This window comes from Bubalus bubalis, chromosome 14 (assembly GCF_019923935.1).
Source record: "Bubalus bubalis isolate 160015118507 breed Murrah chromosome 14, NDDB_SH_1, whole genome shotgun sequence".
Lineage (NCBI taxonomy): Eukaryota > Metazoa > Chordata > Mammalia > Artiodactyla > Bovidae > Bubalus > Bubalus bubalis.
In genome coordinates, this window is record NC_059170.1 from 17,465,391 (window position 1) to 17,487,171 (window position 21,781).

The following is a 21,781-nucleotide window of genomic DNA, read 5'->3' on the forward strand; positions in this document are numbered from 1 at the left end:
ATATGACCTCTGTGCAACGGTGGTCCTGGGCACAACTCCAAAGGGGCATTTCCAAGATGCGTGTGTCCCTCTTAGCACCTAAGATGGCTCATGGGCTCAGCCTTCTTTTAAGATATTCCCTTCCCTTCCCCACTGCACGCCAAGACCAAACTTTCCAGAAGGCAAAAGCAGAGGGGCCTTCAGATATCAGCAGGGCATAGGTGGTACCCAGTGCTGGACACAAAGAAAGGATGCTGGCTTTTCTAGGCAATTCTCAGTTCTGTTAGGAAAACAGTGAGGACGAATGTCAAAGGTCCTGGAGAATCACCTCGCCATCACGTCAAGCATACTTTCCAACTAAGGCCTCATGTCATGTGTCCTAGAGACCCCACCAGCCCCAAAGTACCAAAAAAAAACCCTCTCAGGTCTTTGTTCCTGTTATTCTCTTTATTCCATTAACAGATTAATTACAGATTTCAACTTTTCAATGCAACAAGTGGGTAAGTCAGAATATTCACAGCATCTTGCTGGGGCACCATGCCAAAGAAACCAAGTATCTGGGTGCCTGCTCTGTGCTGGGGATAGAGAAAAACAAGCAAAGTATAACCACAATTTTGACTTTCTTCTTTTTAAATAAAGGGGTTTTTCATTCCTCTTTTCAAACTGTAAATTGTCCTTAACTCCTTTTATCAATATTCACTTCAGCTTTCAGAACTTCCTTCCTTTTTCTGGAACTAATGTGCTGTTCTGAAAGAAAATGGAGACAAACACAAAATTATCGACGGTTCCAACTCACTGTTACAGCTCTTAACTTGGTGACAACAGAGAAACCAAGGTCCTCTCCCACTATGAGATCCCATTTGTAAGGGAATAATCATTCCTCTATTAGTCCTATTTATTTATGTCCCATCTCATTTCATGAAAAATGAAAAGACAGCTCAAACTAAAGCTGATGACAACTTAAATAAATAATGAAACACACCTGATGATACCTAAGTAAACATGATATGTGAAGACACAAGATGAGGTAATTAATTCCAGGCACACCTCTCACAGTGTAAGGCCAAAAGGACAGTGTACACTTCAACTAGAGGAAGGGTTTAAAGAATGCTCATCTTCAACTTCCCAGACTCTGGGTCCACCAAATAACACATGGCCCTCATGTAGCTTGGACGATGACATCCTGACCTTTTGGTACAGAAATCTGCACCATATTCCTGCCATGTGGTCATATTCTTGTCAATGATCAGACTGGATATCTAAACTTCACAGAAAAAAAATTAAATCTAAATCTCACTAAATCTCTTTAGCCTCCCCTAGACTTCAAGAAGTGACAGAGAAACACAAGAAGGAAAATGATAATCTGGATAGACACTGTGCGACCAGAGGGTGATAGCACCCAGGAGGTGATCTGGACGGTTCTGGTGAGCAGAGGCGAGCGGCTCACACACATGCTCTCCTCACAGGCAGCTGGACCCAGTGGTGAGGGCTGATGCGATGACAAGGAGGTCTTGCAGAATGGCATGCTCCAAACCCAGTAACCAACAGCCCCAAGGGGCACACACGCACAGGTGTAGAACTCATCCTGAGTGCCCCTAATTCTGTGCCAACATTCAGAGGTTCCCAGGTGCCTCAAAATGTGTGTGTCCCAGGAATTCCCTGGTGGTACAGTGGTTAGGATTCCTCACTTTCACTACAGGGGGCATGGGTTCAATCCCTGGTCAGGGAACTAAGATCCCACAAGCCACATGGTTCAGCCAAAAAAAAAGTGTGTGCTCTGAAATATTTATGCAGAGAGGACAGTATAATTATGAAATAAGAACAGGTGAAAGTGTGGTGACCCACAAGCCTCCACTGTGGCTGAGAAGCTAGCCCTCTGTTATGCCTGATCAAGTAGATACCTGTCCTCAGATTAAAAACGCTTGGCTACCAGGGACTCTCCAATAAAAGACGAGGGCCCGACATCAGGAAGTCCCAGATGCCCAAATGATCAAGCAACTTTCCTCTTTCTCAGGCAGTACAGTTTGGGGGTAGCAGGGTGGGGGGTTGACTATCTAAAAATCAAGAAAAACAAACCTAATCCAGTTAGTCTGAAAGAATTAAAGAGCTCAATATGCAGGACTAGTTCCGAAAGCAAATCTCAAACAGAGCAACTATAATTCAGGACAAAACCAAATGGGTAATGCTGAGGAATGGGGCGGGAGGGGCAGACCACAAAGGGACATGGATGGAAGCTTGTTGGAGGATGGAAATAAGTTTGTACCTTGGTTGAGGTAGTATTTACTACAAGATTGTCTACGTTTTTCAAGATTCACAGAATTATACACTAAAAAGGGTGAATTTTACTGTATATGAATTAATACTGAAAAAAAAATCAAAACATGTGGTTGCTTTCTATGTTGAGAACGAGTGGTTCAGCTTCTGTTCACACATCAGTGCAAAGGCTCTACATTCTATGCTCTTGTGAATTTCTCCTGTTTCCAGAGGAGTGAAAATTAGATGGCTCCATTGCTTTGGCAGGGAAAGCCATCTCCATGGCAAAGGACAAGGGGGAACATGACCTGAAAACTCAAATACCTCCCCTCTCTTTGTTGTTCTAGTTCAGGGGTCAACACGTTGTGCCCCAGGGGCCAAATAAAGCCCACCAGCCGTTTCTGTAAATAACATCTCACTGGAACACGGCCATGCTGGTTTGTTTACGTGGACTGGGCTGTCCTCACACTATGGTGGCAGAGTTCAGTAGTTGTAACAGAGACCGCATGGCCTACAAAGCCTAAACTACTACCTGGCTCTTTCTAGAAAAAGTCTGCCAATCCCTGGACTACAGGAGCTGATCAGTGAAGCATCAGACATTCTCCTTTCACCTTGCCTCCACTCCATCCTCATCCGAGGACCTGACAAGACTACGGGTGGTACTTCACTGGGCATTTAAGCCACACAAGGAGCACCCCTGAACCATGTCCTGAGCTCTAGGAACGTGAGTTTGGATGCTGGCTTTGATCTGTGGCCATCAGTCTTTATAATTTAGTGTCTTACCAAACCCCACTGTTTGGCCCAACCAGAGGATACTACTACAAAAAGGCCTAGAACGGTGACCAGGTGTGCCGGGATTTTCCATGGGACTATCATTTAATGAATTTAGATGTCCTGAATGGGGGGTGGGAGGGGTCCCCTTTAAGAAGTACTAAAGTTAAATCAGTCTTTTCCTCAACTCTGCTCTCCTATGAATTCACACAGAGAGGGGCTGTGTCTATGAAGTACCTGTGGGACACAAGTGAGGAGGAAGCCTTACAGTCAAAGCCAGGTCCAGGCTGCTCCACTGCCAAGTTACCACCAGCTAGGCTAACTCGGGGGCTTTGGCTTTTGCCCTGGTCCAGGAGGTGGGGAAATGGCCTCAGAATTCAGCTCTGGGGTAGGGAGGGATGGGAAGGAAGAAGTGTGCTGAAAATAGGTAAGTAACTGACATGCATGGACGTGGGCAAGATGGAAAAGGGGCCCTGCTCCTGGGTTGAGTGCCCCTCATCTTTACCGTAGTGTCCTATATTTTGCCAATCTACTGCTCTGCTCTGCAGCGATCCTGCCAAAGGAAAGAGGGTTTGAGAGTCAAGAAAGGACAGTAAGAAGAGAAATAAGCTGAGGAAAGAAATGGCAAACAACCAACTAAGAGCTTCTGTTAATGTCACTGCTTTCCCCAGGGGCAGAGCCTGATTCTAGAACTCATGAAGACAGCAACAGACAGCTGTAACTTTCTATATAGGATGGAGGGGGCATGAGAGCCATGGTCTTCCTCCCCAAAAAATGTACTCCATTTTATCTGTGTTAGGGACTCCTGCTGAGTGGGATCTAAATGAAATGGTTTCCACCCCCATCTCCTCTCAATCTTGTTCGTCTTGTGTGAGCAACTTCCAGAAAAGAGAGCTCAGCAGAGGACAGCCTTTTGGCTCCCTGGGGCCTAGACGGGCTGCTCTGAGAAAACAGGGCTCTGCTGAGAGAAAACAGCTGAGCCCCTGGCTCTCTCTCAGATGCAGCACAGAGCTGCCAAGTTAAGGCTGCTGCAGGGGCTGAGAACTGAGCCAGCTGCCACTGCTGGTGCTCTGGGAGCCCCCAGCGGAATGCGGGCGACCCCGGGAGAGGCAGGGAGCACCCTGGGCCGGTATTCCCGGGAGGCCCTCAGAACACTCACAATGGATACCCGGGCAGGAAGGAGACATGTGGCTCTCCCACCCATATGGTCTCTGAGAACGCTGCTCTGTTGACCTGCCCAACTTAACCAGCAGCAGCAGTGAGGGTACACTGAGGGTACTAAGTTACATTCTTCTAGCAAGAGTCCTGGAGAGGAGAACGCAGGGCACGTCTGAAAATGTTCACTTTCAAAGGTGAAAGCAATTCTGACCTTTTCTTATTGACCTTTACGTGGTTGAAATCACCCAAGTTCTAATAAAGTCAAATCAATGAGAAACACCAATGTGACATTTAAATTTACTTCTAATCCAGGTTCGAAAGTCAAGCTGCCAGCCAGCCGCCATCACGTCGGGCCCTGACCCTTTGTGTGAACTGAAGTTGTCTGGTTCTCGGGGACATGATGCGGGCCCCCGTGCAGTGCTCCCTGCCAGGGGCCTCTGCCCGATGCTGTTTTTTGGAGGGGAAGAGCATGGACCTCATGCTTAGGAGGAAAAGCTCTGGGAGGCTGTTGGGGTTACAGAGGAGTCCCTCTCTGGGGCATGGGAGAAGCGTGGAGAAGGATTCTCTGTGGCGGCAGAGGAGAAAATGGTTACACGGCTAGCACTTTAACTACAATCTTCTGCCACCTGTCCTGATCCACTTTAATCTTCACGAAGCAATTATTTTCTTCTCTCGTTCTAATGTGTCAGGGCATAAACTGTTGTGGTTTTAATATAGTTAAAGCTTATCATCACAACTGATTTAAAAGGCTTCTGTTTCAGGCTGGATTGAGGTGTCACAATGGCCCCTCAGGATATGAACCTGTTCACCACATACTGTTGGTTCAAAGAGCTGGGTGGACAGAGCTGACAAAAATATTTCTAAACCACTCTGGGCCCCTGACCTGCCTCCAGCCTTACCTCTTGATTGCCTGCTGCGCCAGCATCCGGTTGCCAGCCAGAAACGTCACGCTGCCTAAGATGGCCAGGTACTTCAGGGTCTGGAACATGTTGAGTTGTGTCCAGTAGACATACATGAGCCCCAGCATAGCTACAAGGACAGGCGTCGTGAGAACCAACTGAATCAAACAGTGACACTGCCCAGGGCAGAAGACAACCAGAAGCCAGAAACTGCGGAGCCCGAACAGGTTTGTATTTATAGACCAGCTGGTTTTATTCCTTTCCTCTGATGCCAGAAAATACGTAACTCAATATACTTGCTTCTCAGTCTTGACTACCAAGAAATTCGGAGGTAAGAACCAGATCTCAGTGATCTGGTTCCATGGTTTTGCATCTCTGTTCTTAAATGACGGTTTTGTATTTGTTTTTTAAAACTGCTGTCAGGTTACATTGGGTTGGCCAAAAAGTTCATTCGGATTTTTCTGTACCATCGTCTAGAAAACCTTCAATGAACTTTTTGGCCAACCTAATAACTTGGGATTCAGCTGATTTTTCAAATTCTGAATGAAAGCCCTCAGGATTAAAGAAATAAATCCTTTTCCTTTTTACTAAAAGTGAGAAATAGAAAAAAAAATTAAGGCTAATTTGCCATTGAGACTAGGAAGGAAGCAAGGAGGGCAGGAGGAGGGTTTAGTCCAAAGGGCTCAGGCCCAGGGACTTCCCTGGTGGTCCAGTGGGTAAGACGTCACCTCCCGATGCAGGTGGAGCAGGCTCAATTCCTGATGCGGGAGCCAGGATCCCCGCGTGGCTAGTGGCCGAAAGACCAGTACACAAACAATGCAAGCGGTGCTGTAACACATTCAATAAAGACTTTAAAAATGGTCTATATTAAAAAAAAGAAAAAAAAAAGGAAAATATTACAAAAAAAAAAGGCAGCTCAGGTCTGGGCACTGAGAACCCTGGGTTCTGACCCAGCCTCTGCTCTTCACAGCCACTTAATTTGTCTGAGCCGAAACTCTCTCACCCGTCAAACCAGGATCATAACTCCTGTCCTGGTCACCCCCATCAGGGTTGTGGTGAGTCAAATGCGGGAATGTGCACAAAAAGCACTCTGGCACAAAAAGTCACGGCTCTAAACAAATTTATATTCAGGTTTTGTTCTCCCTGACCCAGGAGGGCTATCACTCAAATTCAGTAACTGGGCTGGAGAGAAAGGTCATCCTGTCGATTTTGCCCAGAAGGATGATGGATGAACTACAGCAGGGCTTCTTAGCCATTTTTGAGGTCACGGACCATTGTTAGAATTTTGATCAAAGAGATAGACTCTCTCTTTCCCCAGGAAAACAGAGATACACATTTGCCTAGAGTTTCAAGGGGTTCATCTGTGGACCCCTAAGGAATCTGAACACTACAGAAATGCAGAGGAGGGCTCCTACAGAAGTCAAAGAAATCAGAAAAGAATATTGAGGTCTTGGTGAAATGCAGGGGCCACCAATCCAATAGTGTCGAAAAGTTTCTGAAACGCTTAACTAATTTGTGAATTTACTGTCTTGTAACGTTTAGGTCCTAAGTTCTCTAGAGGACAATGCAGGACAGCGTGTTTGATTGTGGAAGGGACTGTTTTCTATTACTGTCCGGACACAGCCGCCAGCAAATGTGAAGATCGATATGGTGGGGGAAGATAACCTTTGGAAACTGCATTAATGCTCTCCATCCAGGAAGATGGCTCAACGTAAAGATGCGATAAGTGAGTAATCTCTGGAAATGAACAGAGCTATTAACTGAGGGTAAAATGGTCTGCCAATGGCAGCCTCATACAATGAAACCCGATATAATGACAGCTGTTCTAAGCTGATGGGCCAAACAGGTTTATCATCATATTAACTGTTGTAAAAGGCCAGGAGGAAGAGGGAAATGTTATGCTATTAAGTCATTATAGTTAATAGGTTGTGGGTCTACTTAACAGGGTTTTGGCGTGGGCAGGCGAAATGTCAAAGGAGGTTAAACGGAATTAGCAGCCTGGGGCGCTTACCAGCATGTCCCAGGTGAAAGACAATTGTGCTGGGAGCAAAAGTGAAGTTGGAGACGTTGGCACCAATCCGGATCCACTGAAAGATGGGGAGAAATAAATTAAGAAGACAATTAGCATTTGAAAGGGAAGCAACCCACACTGTGCCATGCTAATCCAAAAAACAGCCCTAAGGGCTTCAAAATTCATACACACTTGAAGGACAGGGAATTTCTCCAAGTGACAACCACCCTACTGTGAGTCCAAAGGAAAAACCGTTCCCTTTTTTTCTTTAGACAGGCATTCCAACACCTGTTCGCAAAAGTGCTTGAAAATCATTTTTAACAACAGCAAACTTTTCTATTTTAAAACAGGTGAAGCCATGAAACGGAAAGGTCCAAAACTGTATTGATGATGAAGTGATGGTACCCCTGCTAATGTCTCTAAGTTTTGGTAAGATAAACTCACTGGCGGCTGGGAGGAGGTGCGCTCACTATGGGTTCTTTGCCTTTTGAAATTCTGATTACTCAAAATAACAGGTGCCTAGGGTTGGTTTCTGAAAGCTTGTGGCATGCCTTTCAGATTTTGACCAAGCAATAATTCTTTTATTAAAATCAGAGGATTAGGAACATCGACAATTTTCCAAAAGTAAAATCTAATGAGTTTTCTATATGGTTCTCAAAATTCTCTGAACTTGGAGGATCTGCATCTATGTTTATAGATTTTAAAGAGACAAGGGGAAAAAGAGACGATTAAAAAAAAATATTCGAATAGCATGTTAAAATGGTAAAAATGTCCTTTCTCTATACTCCCTAAAAGGCCTTCTCCTTAGAGGTGACCAACACCAATAGTTAATGCCTTTTTAAGGTTTTTAAACATAGAAGATGATACCAAACACCCTATCCTACCACTTGCCTTCTTCACTCAATAGGACATTCTTAACAACCTTGTCATATCCGTTGACAAGTACATAAATTTATCCATTGTTTTAATGAGCTGCATATTGTTCCATTGTGTAGATGTACCATAATTTATTTAACACTTGCTTTTATGAGGACTTTAGGTTGTTTATAGTTTTGTGCTCCAAACAGTGTTGAAATGCACAGCCTCTGTACTCATTTTTTCTACAGCTATCAGCATCAGGTCTTGCTTTTTTCACACTTGGCTTCATCTGAACATTTGTATGGAGCATCCATGTCCATATTTTGACCATTTATAATGGCTACCAGGTACTTTATCATGCCCCTTGTTAAGGGATCAGTTTTTTTGGCAGGTCCCCTATAGTAGGTAATTTTATTTATTCTAAACTTTTTGGACCATCGGTTCAGGTACAGCTGCTGGACCCCTTTGGAGCTGTGCTGAGGCCAGAGCACAGTCTCCTTTGGAACGGCTACATCTGTGGAGTCTGGCGCCAGACACACGCTGCCCATGTTAATTACAGCAACTCACCAGAGCAAAGAGCAGGAGCAGGGGCGAGAGGATCAGGGCAGTGAATGTATTGGACACCACTGTGGGGGGCCTCTTCTCAGGCTCGCGGAACAGGTGCTGCCAAAAGAAGACACACCAGGAATATTCTACCATGTGTTCTTCCAAGCGGGGGCTGCCATGTATACCAGGAGCCAAAACCCCAATGACAATCAAGGAGGAAATGCCTTCCAGAGGCTGAGACTTCCTGGCCATGAGCACCCCGTTAGCCTTTTCCCTCTTCCCAGCACTGGCTTCTGCTCCCACGGGTCTCCTTCCAGGGACATTACACCAGTCCCAGCTCACAACTGCCCAAGTCTCTTTTCTCCTCCAAAACTCACTGCCATTTAGAGGCTAGAGGATGCAACCTATCAAGCAGCATCCACCTGGTAAAAAAAATGGTACCCAAGCATCTGGATGACTAGGGTGACACATCCCAGGCAGGATGCTGGATTCCACAATGTTTCTGGGTTCCCAGGGTGGTGTCATCATATTTTGCTGATTTAAGTTAGCTAACTGCTGTATTAACTATTTTAAATTTTGCTTGCCAATGTCCAGTCAACCCAGCTCCATGACAAGGCAGCTCCATGTGAGACTCCTATTCCCAAATTTTTAACCTCAGCTCCTCTCTGCTGTCACTGCCACAAAGGGACTTCTAATATGGCCTGTGGCAGCTGCTGCTGCCTACCCCACCCTACAAAATCAGTTAGCACCCTTTGTCATCATGGTTATACCTTCCAGTGTTTAACTGCATTCTACATTCTTAAATGATGCTATAGCAACATCAGGAGGAATTTTAAAAAGAATACTACTACTTTACCTTTTGGGCCCTTGGCTTTTTTCTAACAGTGGAGTAAGAGTCAGTAGTCTGCTTGGAACACTTCACCATTATTTCAGATTTTGAGTTTCCCTGTTACTGCAGTATAATCATTTCTGAGGACTCCAAAACAGTTCACTGAGTGGATCCACTCAGTTTCCTTAACCAGGGCTCCAACTGTTTAACAATTATTGTGTTCATTTTGTACACTGCTTTAGAAACTTTTCAAAGCTATTCTTTCCTTATCTGGGAACTATTTTGAGCCTCACAACAGTCCCATGGACTGGGCTGGGCAGGGATTTCTAATATTTGTGTGCAAGGAAGGTGAATCCCAGGAGAGAGGAAGGGCTGGCCTAGGGGGTGAAAGCTCTATGCTCCAGTTGAGTTGGCCACCTGTGGGCTCCATCGGCCCCGGTCTATGCAGGAACACAGAGGAGCAAAGCCAGACCCATCTGTGCTGTGGCTTCAAGCAGTGATCAGAGGACTGAACCTCCTGCATGTTTAGGAAAAACAGACACAGGTTCTGATTTTGTCTCTAGTCATCTGCTTTCTGGGAACTGGCCGGCAGGCAATCTGAGCCTGTTTTTTTAAGCTCCAGGATGGGGCTGACATTTGCCCTGCCTGATCCACAGGGTGGCAAAGACCAAGCTACAACATATCATCTAAACAGGTTGAAAAGGGAACCACAGCCAGTGCCTGGGGCTCTGCTGCCCTCTCTCATGTGTCCATTTCTCCTGTGTTTAGTGAAAAAGCCCTTTGGGATGTACCTGAATTTCCTGTTTGGGGGTGAAAATGTTCTTGGACAGGACAGTTGACGGAACATCATCTTCAGGGAACCTGATGACCACATCAGCCTAAAACAGTAAGAGCAGCGATGAAAGGCTCAGGGGCAGAGAAAGGGGTGAAATTCATCAGCAGGACAGTATCTCCCAACTCCCATCCAGGACTGTGACTGAAAGGAGCTCCAAGCAGTCCAATCACTTCTGAGTCATTAGCCAACAAACTGAGGCAGTAAAAATTTCAAGAACAAAATAAGTATTTGTTGAAAATGCTTTTTAGAGCAAGAGTTCCAATTTTCTACTGGTCTGGTGAGCCCCACAGGGCTGTTTAATACAAAAATCCCAGTTGGTACTCAGGCTGTTACAGTAGCAATCAGAAACTGCTCCTGGGAAGTATAATTTAGTCTCAGACAAAGAAAAAAAAAGATAAAGAAATGAAAAAGTGCTCTCATACAAAAACAGCCCAAAATCCAAGAAGAAAAGGAGCTTTGACTACAACAAGAAAAATGCAGCTGCCCCTTTGTCTTGCACAGGGAGCCACCCACCACTCAAGGCCTGGCCTCTGGCCTCTGCTACCTTCCCCACCTCACCACCTCCTGCCCTTGACCAGATTCAGGTGCTCCAGCAAAGCAGACCCACTCGTATCTCACTGAAAGCACCTTAAACTTTCCTGGAGGCTGCCCCCCAGTGATCATCCAACAGCCCCTCGGATACAATCCTGAAAAACCCCTGCAACTCTTCAACCCTTGGCTCAAATGTCATGTCTTTTAAGAAGCCTCCTCTCATCCCACCAGCCCAAAGTGAGTTATGTAAGTGAAGTGCACTATGCAAACTATGAATATACTATGCAGCTGAAGGGTATTAGTTTATCCTGGTTATCCTAGATGGTTATTAGAATATCCTGCAATTCATTAGTCCACACCATAACAAACTGGAACTGGATTTCAAACCTCAGGCCCCTCTCCAGCTTACCCTGCAAGGGCACACTGCACCTCAAAAGCTAGAGCCTTTATCTCTTATATCTGTGTATTCCCTGCAGTGTTTTGCCTGTAATATGAAAACCTTCTTCAAGTACAACTTTTAAAGAAATCTGCTAGAACCCATTAGGGCAAATCTATATACTTCATTCATTCACTCAATCACTATTTATGAAGCCCCTATGACATGCTAGCCAGGCCATGTGCACGCCCCTAAGACTACCAATGGGACCAGCATGATGTGTCCTTATTTATGGCCCTCTGGGTGGCATGGGAGAGGCCTGGGTACAAAGCCCACGCCCTGGAGAGGAGCCATCTTTGTCTGACTGTGGCATAGCCACTCTTGTCTGGGTGAAGATACAAGGAGGCACATACCACATTCCATAGGATTGGGTTCTTCAAAGTTGCATCTCCGATGATCAAGTAGAGAGTGTAGGTGCCAGATGCAGAGTCAAATTCGAGCTTTCTCTCGGAGGTGTCCAGTTCAAACTTGTACACATTTTTGCTGTCCGGCTCTGCAACAAACACCACTTCCTGGCCAGTCTTCTGGTTGTGGAGTCGGACAAATGTCTGGATGGAATAATAACGCAACTTTTCATCTGATGATTTCTTTTTTTTTTCATCTGATGATTTCAAAACTCCCTCTGGGCCCAGATCCCTGAGGCAGCAGGCTGTCAGCTCTTCTGTCCCAGTGGGAGTTCTGAGGTCAGCCAGGCCTGTCTGAGAAAGCAGGAGGAATGGCCAGCCCCACCCTGCTTATAGCTCCGAGATCAGACAGTACTTTTTGCGAGTACAAGAAATTTAACTTAGGGGTCCGGCCAAATCTCAACGACTTGTAGGCCGAATGCCCAGTTTGTGAATGATTTAAGCCCTTTGCTGAGGCTGTAATTTCCTCTTCCTGCCAGCCTTTTGCTGCCCAATTAACTTCTTCACTAGAGGGTGAAAAGAAGGGAAATGAGGTGAAACTGTAAGAAGCCCATTTTCAATTTCCTAGTGCCTCCAGCTAAAGATTTAGGAGAGGAGGCATGGGGATGGATAGCAAGGCAGAGTTCTCATCATGCAGGGCAGCCCAGTGTCAGAGAGAACCCAGGCTTGAAGACAATCAGATCTGATTTCACTACTTAAGAGCTGAGCAAGTTATTTAACCTCCTTGAGCCTTGATTTCTTCATCTTTAAGACAGATTTAACTTCTACACGTGTTGTATCCGTATGAAGACTCACAGCAAAGTATGTAATGCATTTAGCGTAGGACCTGCTATACACTATCTAGTCAACAAACATTTATCAATATGATGATACAAGTCTAATCACATAATCCCCCAATGGCATAAGAAAATAAGGTTTCTGCACATAAGATGCAGCAACACTTAATACACTCAGCTTTGCTTTCAGAAGTTTCCAAATAAAGAATTCAACAAAGCCGGTAGATTGGTTTCATTTTACAGATCATAGGCATGGAGGATTAAATGAGTTGCCGTGGTCACACAGGTAGTGCTGGATCCACAGGAAAAAAATCTAAATCTCATTCATTACTCTACACCTGGGCAACAGACAACAACCATCAAAGTATTTAGGGAAAGAGACCCAGAGTTGTGAAGCCTCCTGGCTCCTGCAATTGTGGCCAAGAATGGGATTTAGGAGCCTGGTTGCATGATCTTCCTCCTGTCACAGCCAAGCACAGGCAAGCAGCCAGGCTCACCCGCAAAAGGCCATCTCTACCTAGGAGGTCTGTAAGCCAGGCTTTCTAGGATCTTGGATGAGACAAGTCTTCAGCTAAAGTTTTACTTCCTCACTAGCTCTTCCTGCACTAATCCTAATCCCACCAATTTTGTTTTGTATAATAATGACTTCTCTTCATAGTCCTTCTTCTCTTGGGCTTTCATTGGCAAGTGTCATTTTGAGAAGGACCTGGGAGATGCTACGGAGTTGAAGCAATAGCCATGGCTAAGTGGGGCTGACCCAGCTCTCTGGAGACTGGGGGTGGAAGGGAGAGAAGCCGAGAAGGGCAGGGATGGCGGTGCCAGGGGCAACCACTCTGGGCCTGGGCACGAGTGCAGCAGCTGCGGCAACGAGAAACAGAAAGCCAAAAGGTTTCCAAGTAAATCCACTCACCTCCACGGTCTGTTTTGATGCTGCCTCTCTGTGTGGATTTAAGTCTGCAAGCTCCAACTCAAGGACTACTACTAGAAAGCACCTAAGCCAAGGCCACTAGGGCCCAGGTTCTTTCCTGTTTTTCCACACTCAAAGCATTTCTGGGATTTCCGTTTACAATACAACCATGGATGAGGCCGTGCACAGAACAGTTATTCTCAACCAAGTGGGAAGACAGAGGCAAGAAAGGCCAGGGAGTCTGAGAGGACAAAAGCTATATCAGATTCTCTGGGAAAAAGATATGGTTTGAGAATCTTTTCAATAATAATCATTATTTTACATATGGAAGACAGAAATGAAGCCTATTGCTTTCATCATACTTAGTAGGCACAAGTTAAAAAGTGCTGTTTTTGGACTTCCCTGTTGGTCTAGTGGTTAAGACTCTGAACTTCCAACTGCGGGGCGGGCGGAGCTGGGGGGGGGGGGCTCCAAAAAAAAAAAAGTGCTAGTTTTCAGATTCTTACAAAATAGAAAATCTGCTTTGGCCAGAGCAAAACATACTTTGGTTACACTGCCTAAGTTTTCCTTTTTTCAAAATTATTTCAATATATGTTTTTATTATAGTCAGAAAGAAGAAAGAAAAAAGCTTCAAGTAAATGCTAATCTGCCTTAAATATCTTTCCTACACCAGCTAATCTCTCTAAAAGAAGGCTCAGGGTTACACACACACACACACACACACACACACACACACACAGAAGTCGTTCAGTCATGTCCGACTCTTTGCGACCCCATGGATTGTAGCCCACCAGGCTCCTCGGTCCATGGGATATTCCAGGCATGGGTTGCCATTTCCTTCTCCATGAGCAAAAGAAGCCAGACACAAAAGACAGTATACTAAATGATTTCATTTACATGAAGGACAAACATAGGCAAAACAATGTAGGATGATAGAAATCAGAGAGTGGTTGCCTTTGGGGTGGGGGAAATTGGACAGAAAGCAGATGAGAGAATTTTGGGGGCTGATAGAAATCCATTATATCTTATTTCTGGTGGTGGTTGCACAAACTGTATTAACTATACTTAAGTAAGAATATTTAAAATCTGTTATTTTATTGTCTGTAATTATACCTCAATTTAAAAAAAGACATTCTAGGATAAGAGAGCATGGTATGTTTATAGGTGCAAATGACTAAGATACTCAGGGCTGATGGTTGCTTCTTTTATTAAATTTTAGCCCAGAAAGCAAGAGTTCAAACCCCTGTCCCCGTGATAAATTATTCCTGTGTTTTAATCCACAGCAATGAAAGAGTTATTTATTAAGGCCCTTTCTCATCATTATATGTGTCATACAGGGGACAGGGGTTGAAAACATCAAAATCAATTAAATAAATTTTATCTCAAGTGGAATAACTCAGGACATGTTAAAAAAAAAAAATAATCAGCAGCATGTGAGAAAGGACATGGCAGCTGGTTTTAAAAACTTTGGCTGGTGGAATAAGAACAATTTGAGTGGGAGAATTACTCAAATAAGCGTCTGTACTCTATTCCTTCTACCTCCAAGTTATACTCAGTAAGTTTTACCCCCAAAAAAAAATTAATAAAAAATGACTGGTATCTGAAAAACAAATCCTGGGACCACACATTATATTACGATATAAAGAACTTAATTCATGAACCTTTCTTTTGAATCATGATTTACTTCTACAGGCAAGGCATTGTGTCTCCTGCAACTCATCTTTATATCCTTAGAAGAATCTAGGCCAGGATCTTGAAATTAATGGATCTGCAATAATCATTTACTGACTTGAATTAATAAATAAATGTACTGACTAATTAGTTAGAATTTAAGTCCCAATTACACATTCTTGTAATGGGAAATTTACCAAAATTATTTTATAATATCTTCATATAAAATGTTTAAACCAGCAATGATCTCATTTGGTAATTTATGAGAAGTATATTTAAAAGGAGTACATGAAATGATATAGAAGTCCAACTCACCCCAGCTTAAAAATACAAGCATACTGTAACTATCTGCCTGGGTTTTTGAAAAAAATTATTTAAAAAGTACAATTGCTAAAAATATAAAAAACAGAAAAACCCACCAAGTCAAGTTTTGGTCTCCATTTGGATAGTGTAGACATGATTGTAAGAGCACGAGTACACTATTTTGCACCACACTGGCAAAATCAGAAAATCTGTGAGATGAGAAGGAAATTGTTATTCCAGTGATGGAACCTCCTCTCCTGAGTATCACTCTGCCAGCAGCTGAGACTTCAGAGGATTCTCACTATGAAAATCAGCAGTCCTTAGAGTGTCACAGGGGAGAACCTGACAGACTGTGAGGGTTCAGAGTGAAGACCTGAAAGCAGGAATTCAGAATTTTCTTGACTTGGTGTTAAATACCACGTCCACGCAACTATCGTGTACAGCAAGGTTTCATGCTAAGAGAACTGTCTGGGCTTTTTCCTGACCTGGTGAGGGGTGAGTTCAGCGCCAGTGTTCACATCTACCAGCTGGAAGAATAAGGCAAAGTTCTGGTGGCTGTCCGCGATGAATGTGCCCTTGGCTTTGGCTGGGTAGGTCACCCTGAAAGAGACATTTATATGGTAAGTCTTCAGAGAGGATCTCTGAGAACAGAGGGAAGGAGACCAACTTCACTTCGCTGCCTAATTCTCTCTCTCCCAACTCTGTCTCTCAGTTCTAACACTTCTGTGGTTGAAAGAGTGGAGAACTGTCTATGGCCCGAGGGCAAATGGGACTGATAAAGCTAAGATGGAGAAAAGCACAGAATCAACTTCCATCAGGGTCTGGGGAAAATGCTATGTGTGAGTCTCCAGGCTTTCACTTCAAGGATCTAAGGATTCAACCAAGCCAGGCACCAGAGAGACTCACACGCCCTGCTGGAGGCTCCCAGGTGAACTGGAAAGCTGGGCTAGCAGAACCACAAAGATTAAAAAAAAAAATTAACAGGATGGACATTAGCAGCGTATGTGAGGATGGTTGGGAAACCAGGAGGTGGGAGATGCAAAAGAATGAGGGCTATTGACAGCTTTTTCTTTTTTTAATGCTGCATTCTTTTTTTTTCCTTTCACACTGTTTCAACTATTTTTCTGCCTGAAATTGAGCTTTAAAAAGTCATTTTCTCCAAAGGCAGGAGTAATGAGAAAACTTTTCTCAGCTATCCCCTGAGATTTTAGGTTAGGATGGCCGGAGGATAAAAAAACAATCCAAATGGTTATAGAGCTCACAACTGGCTGTATTTCCTGCTTATTTACTTATGAGTAATACCAACTCTTCATCTATATAGAGCATTAAACTCTGGAAAGCACTCTTACAGACATCATTCCAGTGGGTTCTCAACAGTGCTCTCTATAAAAATATACAAGCCAGAGACAGAAAGCCTAACCCTTTCACATGACTTAAAAGGAGTGAATGCCTGGATTCTAGTCTCTGGCTAACATCCCATTTTCAAAATGACCTTGAGGGTCCCCCTCCTTTTTGTGATATCTACAGCCACCCCAGTTGAGGAAATTTGGGGTCTGAATTCTACCCAGAGGTCTAGATGGGCATTCAAGGATCTGGAAGAGAACTAAGAAGTGGGCTTCATACAATGTTCCGGACGAACTCTGATCAATTACTAATGGTGACCTAGAAGTGTGTGCTAAAAAAGATGCTGAGTTCCACAATCACCAATGCTATGACTGATCAGTGATCTCCATGGACTGGAGGAAAGCAATCCCAGCCCTAGCGCTGGGTACCTGCCATCTCATCTCTAAGGACCTATGAGACATACAACTGATTTCAGACCCACTGTGGGCCACAGAGTGTGGCCATAAGGACCCTAAAAGCAAGTTCAAGATTGTGAGGAAAAACAGATAACACCAGAAAATAAATTAATACACTGCTTCCTCCATCAATAAAGTTTTTTTTTTTTAAATTATCATCTGAACTAAATAGTGTGCCTGGGAATAAGTCTGATGCAGACTTACATTCTGAGGCGAGCTCCTTCCCAAATTGTGGACTGTTAATAGTTTGTATAATGTATACAATATACATACAATACAATAGTTTGTTCAGGGACTGATTGCCAATATAGACAAACCCCAAGTTTGTCTGAATGCCAAGCAGCACCCTTGGTGCAGTCCCAGAGGAATAACAGCCTCTTTAATTTGGAGTACAAGCTGGGTCACTGCTGACATGGAAAAGATGGCTGGAGGGCCTCAGGGCCTTGGCATTGTCTTCCCAGCTCAAGCCTGGGTTCTCCCTGGACCCAGGAGGCATCCCACCTACCGCGTTGTTTTGGGGGCGATGCTCTGATCCTTATCCACAGTGGAGAGATCGACATTTGTGATGCCAACTTCAGTGGAAATCTTGACTCTGAGCTAAAGTGAAACATGGAAGAAAATCGCCAAGTCAACTGGTGAATATACCAGTAATCAACATACACATCCAACGTTTTCTCTTACTGGTGAGTCAAGGCATGAAAAAAAATCCTAGGACAGGAATCTCCAATAATTTTAGTAAAACTGACCCAGCTAGGTAGTATTTCCATCTCTTCAATCCAGAGGCCTAAAAGTAACTCCTTGATTCTTATCCCATCTTCCATTCTTTGGCTTTGGATGAATGGTATATATTAAAAAAGAAATGAAAGGAAACAAAGTGGATCTTTTCACAGGTACTTTAAAAAAAATAAGGGGGTAAAAAGTCCTTAAGTAGTAACCTTCAAATAGTTTAAATTAACAAGTACTCAATTCTAAGCCACTGAGATCTGGAATTTGTTACAAGCATAACCAATCCCTCTTGACTCTTTCAGTGTTTAAATTCTATACATTCCTTATAAACATTTTCACAAAGAGGAGCTAGCCAATGCTATTAAACACGAAATTTTTTTAAAAATTAGATTCAAATAAATGTAAATTTCCAAAAGAGAAAACACGCTAGAAGTCTACTCAGGGGAACTTTTTTATTTAAAATTTTTATTTAAAATCAAAGTTAGAATGCGCAAATTATGCAATCCCAAAGCACTTCTAATCTGTAAACATATCTATGAGACTTTCAAATATTTGAAAAACTTGAATTTAATGTTTAAGGTAATCCTTGCCAAATCCACTGGTTTACAGCCTAAGTCAGGATGAAGGAACAGAGAGAGAAGTCTGGGCAAATAACTGAATCAAAGCTTCAGCATTTTTCTCAAACACACTATGAAGGTGTGACACCCTCAAATCAAGGGCAAAGAAGAAAAATTAAAAAGGGATAAAGATAGCTATCAAGTAATTCTTTTTAACAGCCTCTCTCCTGCCTCTATAATAACTATTTTGTGACAATAACCTCAATTATCAGGTTGAATGGGGGGTGTTCTGTTTTGCTCAAAAAGAAAAAAAAGAAAGCCCTAATAAAAGATTTATTACCAAAGGCCATAAGGATATTATTATCTCCTACTTTTGAATACAAAGCCACCTATTGGCAGAACTATATTTAGCATCATAGTCTGTCACTGAATCTAGGCAACAGGGTGAATTATGGTAGGGGGAGGGGAACCGCTGGTCTTCAAGTTGAATAAACTATCAAGGAGAGAGCTAGAATCCTCTACTTTGGCCCTCGGGTGCTCTGCTGAGCAAACAGCTTCACAACTCATACAGGGCTCACAACCAGAGCCAACTTTGCTATTACAAAGCTCAATCCAGAGAGGCACTGACAGGCAGGCCTTCCATTTGGAGAAAACCTGGAGTGGAAGGCTCTGGCAAAGTAGTCAACCAGCTTTGATTAGCAATGCACCCCACTGAGATCACTTCCCCACAACCCCCAAGAGCATCTGGAGCACTCAGGTGCAGGGACAGACAGAGACAGCGAGATGCACTTCCTGTCCTAGAGGGAAGCATACAGGCAAAGCTAAATTACAACAGAGCAGGCTGCTTTGGTGGAGGGAGGGACAAAGTGCTACAGAAGCACAGCAGGAGGATCAGTGACCCTAGTCGGCAGCGCTTGGATGGGGAGGGAAATGGGTAGCAGGAGGGCTTAGGCAGGCCTCCAGTTTAGGGAGAGGCAGGACCTGAGCAACCACTCCATGCTATAATCTGTTTTCATTGGGAATTACTTTGCAATCTTCATCAACATCAACTAGATAATTCCCTCTTCACTTCTCACTCTCTTACGGACTCATTTAATCTGTAAATGTGCTTTTAAAATCATCATCTCACCTAAATGTCCATAAACAGGAGACTAGTTAAATAAATAATGGGATATTCACGTACACTTTGAATTACTCTGGAGCAATTAAAGAGAACACGGTAGGTATCTATGGACAGATAGGAGATATATCTCCTACTTTTGAATACACAGTCACCGATTGGCAGAATTACATTTAACATCACCTGTCACTGAGTTCTGGCCACCGATTGAATTATGGCAGGGGAGCGTGGAGGTGGGGAGTAGTGGGAGGCCATGAAGCTGAACAGACCCCAAGGGGTAAGCTGGGAGGCTCTACTTTGTAACAAAAGCAAAGAATGTAACTTTATAGAATGAATGCTTTTGTGTAAATAAGAAAGAATGTGCATACATTCAATGATATGGGCATTCTTCTTTTTCAAAGTAAATACAGTTAACTGTTACTAAAGGAGAGGGACTGGATCAAAGGAATGAGAGAAGGCTTTTATATTTCATTACATACTTTCTTACACTTTGAATTTTTAAACTACATGCATAGTCCACTATTTTTTTTTTTTAAATAGGGCTTACCTGAGCAATGACACTGTGTGACAAATTCTTCTTTATAAACAGTTTTGTATTAAAAAGTACTACCCAATAAATGTAATTTAAAAAAATCGCTCTCCCTTTCAAGAGATGGATAAATATAAACAGATGTTTAAAGATTTGTATAAGGTTCCTCCATGTATCCTAATTATAGTGATAAGGAAGCCATCAACTTGCGGGTTTTTACTCAGAATCCTGACTATAAGCTTTCAATAATAACATGGTCACTAAGGCCTGCTAATCAAGATTCAACTGTGTGTTCGTTCGGAAGACTTAAAAGCATTCACAGCAGAGACACGGAATAATGAGGGCAGACAGCAGTGAGCTCCAGTCCTTGTGGGATCACTCTCAGCCCTAATTTTAAAAGGCCCCCCAAGTTACAGCTTCCTGTGCTGCACAGAAACCATAGGGCTGCTCTTAAATAGGGAACAATTTAAAACAAGTCCTTCTGCCCCTAAAATCTTACTGCAAATGGGTCTCTGGAAACATTTAAAAGAAAAGCTTTTTTATGCTACTCTCTTAGAGCAAACTGAGACATAAAAATCACAGTAACTTTTTTCAAAGCCCTGTTGTAAAGAGTTCAGAGGAGGATCCCTGTCGATTAGCCGCTCCTTCTCCTTCCTTCAAACTAACACTGCAGGATTCGTTTTTTTTATAATAGGAAAGGGACTTGTTTAGCCACTTTAAATGCCACTAAGCCTGCTTTACAGTGAATCAACCAGGCCTTCCTTTGCCTGTGCTGCACGCCACATACACCTCAAAGTTTTAATGCCAGGAAATGCAGTCTTTCTGCTGAGAGCAATAGCCTCCCTGTTTAGCTCATTACTGTCAAAAATAATGGTGCATTAGGGGCAATTAATGCTAATGACAGCTTCTAAAACCCATGCTTCCCCTGACAGCAAGTCCAATGTCAATGAGTGCTATTACAGGCCTTCCACACCAAACCACTGTTAATGCACTCTGACCAATGTCAAGCATCTCTCAGGAGAGCAAACAGGACCTGCTGACCCGCTCTGAGGTTCTAAGTGTGACTACTACTGAAATTACAAAGTAAAGTTGCGTATGTGACAGAGCATGCACATGCGTGCACACACACATGCATAAAGCTTAATAAAAAGAAGAGGAAGAGAGGAGATTTGTAATACTTACTCCATCACTGAAAAGAAAAAGGACAGCAGTGGCCTCAATGGGAGCTTATTATCATTGCACGAGTAACAGAGCTATAAGGCATTTCTGCTATTCTGTACTTATTTAATTTTTCCAGCAACCACAGAAATACTTGCACAAACACCAAATTTGATGTTACAAAAGGTCAAGCTGTTCCAACAATCAAGATAGCTAGGTACTGGTATAAGGATAAAAGTATAGATTAATGGAATAGAACCGCAAGTCTAGAAATTAACTTTATATTTACAGTCAATTGGTTTTTGACAAGGATGCCAAGACAAATCAACAGAGAAAGAACAGTCGTTTCAACCAAGTGCTGGAACAACTGCTCATTTACATGTAAAAGGAAGATGCTGGGTCCCTACCTCACACCACACAGAAAAATTAATTAAAAATGGATCAGAAACTTAAATGTAAAAGCTAAAATTATAAAACTCTTATAAGAAAACATAGGAGTAAATCTTCATGATCTTGGATAAGGCAACAATTGATTAGATATGGAACTTAAGTCAGTGCTTCTTTCAGTGAAAGAAACAATTAAAAATATTGGGACTATTGAAATTAAAACATTTTGTGCATCAGAAGACAACATTAAGAAAGGGAAAAGACAGCCTACAGATGGTGAGAAGGTATCTGCGAATCATATGTCTGACAAAGAACTTGTATTAAGAATATACACAGAA

The 21,781-nt window shown here is 43.2% G+C and overlaps 1 protein-coding gene across 3 annotated transcripts in view; it reads right to left on the reverse strand.

Annotated features, from left to right (window-relative positions):
• Positions 1 to 407: 407 nt before the first annotated feature.
• Positions 408 to 21,781, reverse strand: part of RPN2 (ribophorin II) — a 51,750-nt gene continuing 30,376 nt past the window's right edge. For 2 of the 3 annotated variants that reach the window (XM_025263492.2, XM_006051724.3), the window contains exons 10-18: positions 17,472 to 17,563; positions 15,653 to 15,767; positions 11,460 to 11,654; positions 10,096 to 10,182; positions 8,497 to 8,592; positions 7,072 to 7,147; positions 5,061 to 5,190; positions 3,509 to 3,556; positions 408 to 726 (exon numbers count right to left, since the gene is read on the reverse strand). In XM_025263492.2, the coding sequence (XP_025119277.2) occupies positions 714 to 726; positions 3,509 to 3,556; positions 5,061 to 5,190; positions 7,072 to 7,147; positions 8,497 to 8,592; positions 10,096 to 10,182; positions 11,460 to 11,654; positions 15,653 to 15,767; positions 17,472 to 17,563 (852 nt within the window). In that variant the 3' untranslated portion in view covers positions 408 to 713. The remainder of the gene's footprint in view (positions 727 to 3,508; positions 3,557 to 5,060; positions 5,191 to 7,071; positions 7,148 to 8,496; positions 8,593 to 10,095; positions 10,183 to 11,459; positions 11,655 to 15,652; positions 15,768 to 17,471; positions 17,564 to 21,781) is intronic. The other variant, XM_025263493.2, reaches the window with a different exon arrangement.